Source organism: Conger conger, chromosome 7 (genome assembly GCF_963514075.1).
Source record: "Conger conger chromosome 7, fConCon1.1, whole genome shotgun sequence".
NCBI classification, from domain to species: Eukaryota; Metazoa; Chordata; class Actinopteri; order Anguilliformes; family Congridae; genus Conger; species Conger conger.
Genome location: NC_083766.1, coordinates 60,659,236 through 60,664,767, shown reverse-complemented (window position 1 = coordinate 60,664,767; position 5,532 = coordinate 60,659,236). Strand labels below are relative to the sequence as shown.

The window sequence follows — 5,532 nt, the reverse complement described above, 5'->3', positions numbered from 1 at the left end:
GAAATCTCAGTTCGGTGGAGAACTCAGAGGCTGAGGGTCAACACAATACATGCACACCTGCCCTGATAGTTGCGAGCCCAGGTCGGCGTAGCATTAACTGGCCTCCTTAGAGCTAATTTGGCAGGAACCAGCGCCGTAACGCCCATGGGTTCCCTTCGCACCAGATTACAAGAGCCGTGCGTCCCCCGAGCCTTTAAGAGACAGAAATTGCTGGCCTCACAGCTTAGAACTACCACAGGTGTACCGGCCCGCCGATCGGTCGGTCTTTGGCCACCATTTCCCCCTGAGTATTCAGTTGTAATTTAGGCTGAAAAGGGTACAAGATGAATTAGAGTCATGGAGATCACGCAAGTTATAAAACAAAATAGTTTATTCGCAGACAGGTAGGTTATTAGCTTTAGAATATCACAATCAAGTATAAAATATACAAATTAAGAATAGAGATAGAGTAAATAATCATACCAAGCCTGCTTGGACTACACACAAACACAGAGTATAGAATATGCCGTGTGGAAAGTCGAATACGATCTTCCGCTGCTACACATACATCCATACATACATACATACATACATAAGACATGTTGTGTGGAAGTCGAATACGATCTTCCTGATACTTACATACACGTACAATATGCTGTGTGGGAAGTTGAATACCATCTTCCCAGATTGGTCTGTCTCCCTTGCTTTTATGCCAAATCATACGTTTGGAACCAGGCGGCAGTGCCATAAATCAACCTGGAGGGGTGGTCAAATCTGGAATTTAGACCCCCACCGTTGGGGGTTGTTGAGTAGGGAAAATTAGATGATTAGAGGACGTGTAGGTTTTCCCTTGGGATACTGAAACTATAGTTTATTAAATTCCATTTGGTATGAAATGTATCTCATCCGATTCCTTGATTTTATCAGATCACATCCATACCAAACAGATTACCCTTATGTTTTATTATGTTGCAGTTATCATGAAACATCTTCATGCCATCTCCTGTACTCCTGTACTCAAATCCTGTAGGAATGTGAGAAAAGGGGGGCCCCCAGGGCCCAAGAAGGTGCCTCTAAGAATCCTTCTCTAGCTCTCCGCCACAGGCATGTGCGCCAACGGTGGGGGCTAACAATGTATGCTCCAGGAGGGGGAAGTCAGCAAGCTGACCAGCGCATGAGACCAAATGTTACTTATGACTGGCTTACAGATTGATGGCCTCCCTCACTGCTGGTGTCCAGCGGCGGGTTCTTGGGTTGCCGCCCCGACAGGCACCGATGATCTTCTGGCCACAGCTCCTGCTTCCCGCCTCTGCAATGGAGGTTTTGAACATGGCCCACTCGGACTCCATGTCCCCAGTTTCCCCCGGGATTGTTGCATAAGCACAAATGACAGTCAGGGCTTTCTCCCCAGCGACACGTAGTCGCAAAGTGGTGACCCTCTCGTTCCCCGGGTGAAACTCCAACACAGTGGCACTCAGCCGGTGGCTTGTGAGTATCCCCACACCTGCCTGGCACCTCTCACCCTGAGCAACTCCAGAAAAGAACAGAGTCCAGCCCCTCTCCAGGAGTTTGGTTCTGGAACCAGTGCTGTGCGTGGAGGTGAGCCCAACTATATCTAGTTGGTACCACTCCGCCTCTCGCATTAGCTCTGGTTCCTTCCCCACCAGAGAGGTGACGTTCCACATCCACAGAACCAGTCTGCGACGCCGAGGATCAGCATGCCCGGATCCTCGCCTTTGCCATCTGCCCGTTGGGCAAAGTACCCAACTCCGATGCTGACCCCTACAGGTGGTGAGCCCACAGGGCGGCGACCCCAAGTTACCAATTTGTTACCTCCCCCGGGACCAATTTGCCTTGGGAGACCCAGTGCTAGCAATGCTAATGCTAATGCCCCCGACAACATAGCTCCCAGAGTCACTGGGACACACAAACCCCTCCACCACATTAAGGTGCTGATTCCTTGGAGAGGCCACCTATTAGAGAAGGGCAAAATATATTTTAACATTAGAAATGTTGCTAGTGAACACACATATGCGTTGCACTTGCCATCTCCCCACCCGGGGCGACATGGATGAGGCAGTAAAAGCAGTCATCTGACAGTCGGAGGGTTGCCGGTTCGATTCCCCGCCCGGGCTGTGTCGAAGCGTGAGCAAGACACCTAACCCCCAAATGCTCCTGACGAGCTGGTCGGCGCCTTGCATGGCAGCCAATCGCCGTCGGTGTGTAAGTGTGTGTATGAATGGGTGAATGAGAAGCATCAATTGTACAGGGCTTTGGATAAACGCGCTATATAAATGCCAACCATTTACCATTTACCCTATGCTTGACCTGTTTGACTCTATGAAATCCTTTACCTGAACTCTGATGCAAGCAACTTGGGCCTTGACGTAGTCCTGTTGCAGCTAATTGAAAAGGGGGAGAAGGTGGTCGCCTTCCTCAGTTGCTAGCTCTGTACATGCCATGCCACTCTCCAGTGGCAGCTCACATTCAAAGAGACTGGATTGAACCATGGCAAAACCTTCACTTCACAGTAGAGGACCAGCAGGGGCCAAGCACAGCAATGCAGGCAGGTTCACTCTCTGCACTTTTGCTCACTGCTCCTGTCGCCACTGTGAGCAGGCCCTGGAGAAATAATTGGAGAGACAGGGAATAACTAATGTTGATTGGATCCAGGGCAAGAACAGAATTGCTGCAATATCGCAGTAATAATGTATCTCACAGGGAGGCTGCACCTGTGGCTCTGATTCCCTAGGCTGCATGTTACACTGCAGTAATATGTCAAAAGCAGCATCACCCGTGTTTTCGATTCATTACATCATCACTGAGTCTGGGGGTGACAAAGAGGAGAGGGCCCATGGCAGGACAGAGAGGGGAGGGCTTGTGGCAGGACAGAGAGGGGAGGGCCCCTAAAGGATAGGATAAAACCTGAGAGCCCATCAGGAAGAGAGGACTGCCCAGCTCAAAACCTGAGACAGGTATGACCTCGACTTTATACTCAGTACAGCCATAGAATGTTTCAGTGACTGTGATTGAAGTTGTGCTAGATGATACTGTGTGAGCATTGGGAACTGTATAGATAATCCTTACAGACCTTGGACATTAAGATATGTTATTCCAGTTATAATGGGATTTCTCTGATATCTATATTTCTCTGATCACACGTCAGTTTTTTGTCTGTTTTCAGGGTATGCTCTGGGACACTGAGGCTCTCTGGCACCCAGTCAAGCTTTCTGAACTTAATTAGAATCTGAGTTGTGTATGGAGTATCTCCATTCAAAATAGAATTTCATCACAGACAATTTTTGGAGTCTCCAAAATTGGCCCATATTTCATATTAAATCTGTCTAAATTTTAACCTCTTATTCATGGTTTTATTTAATTTTCATGTTCTGGTGTATGGAGCCAAAACACCAGAAAGTGTTTAACGTCCAAATACTTAGGCACTACATAATATTCTGCTTTTCTCAGTCTGACAGAATTTCCCAGGAAACCTGGGATGAACGTGACCGACAACAGTCCCATCCTGTTGATTCAGGGCATCGACATTCCCCATCGTTTCATTTACCCAGCGTTTGCCCTGCTGTTGGTTGCCTACCTGATCATCCTGACCACCAACATAGGGGTCATGCTGCTTATTTTGATGGACAGGAGCCTGCAGCAGCCAATGTACCTGCTGTTCTTCAGCCTGTCCTTCAACGACGTCCTGGGAAACACGGTGGTTCTGCCTCGAATGATGTTGGACATCGTCTCCACCAACCCATCCATCAGCTACTCTTGGTGTGTCTCCCAGGCCTTCTTCGGCCACACTTATGGAACGTCCTGCCACACGGTGATGATGATCATGGCCTTTGACAGGTATGTGGCCATATGCCACCCTCTGAGGTACACCTCCATCATGAGCCCCACCATGGTGGCTAAGCTGACTGTGTCCGCATGGAGCACATCGATAACCCTGGTGTCCATCCCACTGGGCCTCGCAGTACGGCTAACACGCTGCCGTTCCATTATTCTGAATGACTTCTGCGACAATGCATCTCTGTTCAAGCTCTCCTGCCAGGACTTGAGCATCAACAACATCACCGGGCTCACCTGCAGTATCATACTCTATGGATTGTCCATCGCCAGTGTGGCCTTCACATATTTCAGGATCCTGGTCAACTGTGTTTCCAAAAAGAACAAGGAGCTCAACAGAAAGGCCGTGCAGACCTGCGCTTCCCATCTGGTCCTCTACATGATCATGCTCTGGTCCAGCTTCCTCATCGTAATTTTGCATCGTTTCCAGATCAACAACGGCTACCGGACGTTGGCGGCAGTTATTTTTCTCGTCATTCCCGCCAACATGAACCCCATCATATATGCCATGCAGACCAAGGAACTAAGGACCAAGGTTGTGCAGATACTTTATTCAAAAGTAACCCAGCGGCAGTAATGAAAAAATGTGGCCTTTAAACCCACTGCAGCATGATGGATGCTCTTATCTACATATTAAACGAGTGTCTTACACTGTCGTATGCTCTTCGTGACCACTTAATTAGTCACACCTGTACACTGGCTTGTTCATGCAAATATCTAGTCAGCTAATCATATAGCAGCAACTCACTTCATTCAAGCATGCGGGAATGGTTTGAGTATTTTAAAAACTGTTGTTCTGGCATTTTCACGCACAACAGTCTTTAGAGTTTACAGGGAATGGTGCAAAAAAAACAAAAACATTCAGTGAGTAGAAGTTCTATGGGCAAAAATCCCTTCTTAATGAGAGGGGTCAGAGGAGAATGGTTAGGGGTGCGTTTCCCAAAGCCTTCTTAACGCTACGTCATCCACAAATTGTACCTTAAGCTCTACCTTAACGCTTTAGCGTGTTTCCCAAAAGGTTCTAAGCTAAGTATAGCTTCTGTACTGAGACAGGTGCGTGGGGTGTTGTACTCAAAATGCACGACTCAGAAACAGGGGTGTAATAAAGTCCCGTCAGGGCTTTATTCAGGGAATGTCCAGTGAGCGTAGTCAAAGAACAAGCAATGTTCATACACGTAAAATCCAGCCAAAAACCAAAGTACAGCACCGAGAGAGAAGGCTGTTTCGTAATCGGTACACCATGCAAAAAGTCCAGTAGCCAGGAAAGCTGTCAGCGGGGCAGAAGTACAGGCGGCCGGTAGGCAGGCTCAGAGTCGATGACGGCGCAAGAGTCAAGAACGAATTCTGCTCCGCGGGGCAAAAGCACAAAGACAGCAGGCAAAGTAATGGTACAGGCAGGCAATGGTGAACAAAACAGACATCAATAATCTTTGGTCAATAAACAGGCTTGGATCGTACCGGGCAGACAATGGCTTGACAAAAATGCTAAAGCTATGCACTGACTAACAGGAGGCAACAATTTCACAAAGACAAGACATGGAACTGAGCTTATATGCAGATGTAGACAGGTGCAGACAATTAGCTTGAGAGCAGCATGAGAATGGAAATCAGGTGTGGAGGATTGACAAGTTAACGAGGTAATTAGTAATCGTTAGTATTAAACCTATCCTACCCTAGCGTTAGTAAATTAGGAAATGGCAT

The 5,532-nt window shown here is 47.8% G+C and overlaps 1 protein-coding gene across 1 annotated transcript; it reads left to right on the top strand.

The window, feature by feature from the left end:
* The first annotated feature begins 3,475 nt into the window (after positions 1-3,475).
* On the top strand, positions 3,476-4,408 carry LOC133133521 (olfactory receptor 1500-like). The gene has a single exon (XM_061249623.1). The coding sequence runs from the start codon at positions 3,476-3,478 to the stop codon at positions 4,406-4,408; it is 933 nt and encodes a 310-aa protein (XP_061105607.1).
* Positions 4,409-5,532: the final 1,124 nt, after the last annotated feature.

Excerpts from the sequence above, each read along its gene's own strand:
- LOC133133521 (XM_061249623.1), top strand. The coding sequence starts at position 3,476 with ATGAACGTGACCGACAACAGTCCCATCCTGTTGATTCAGGGCATCGAC.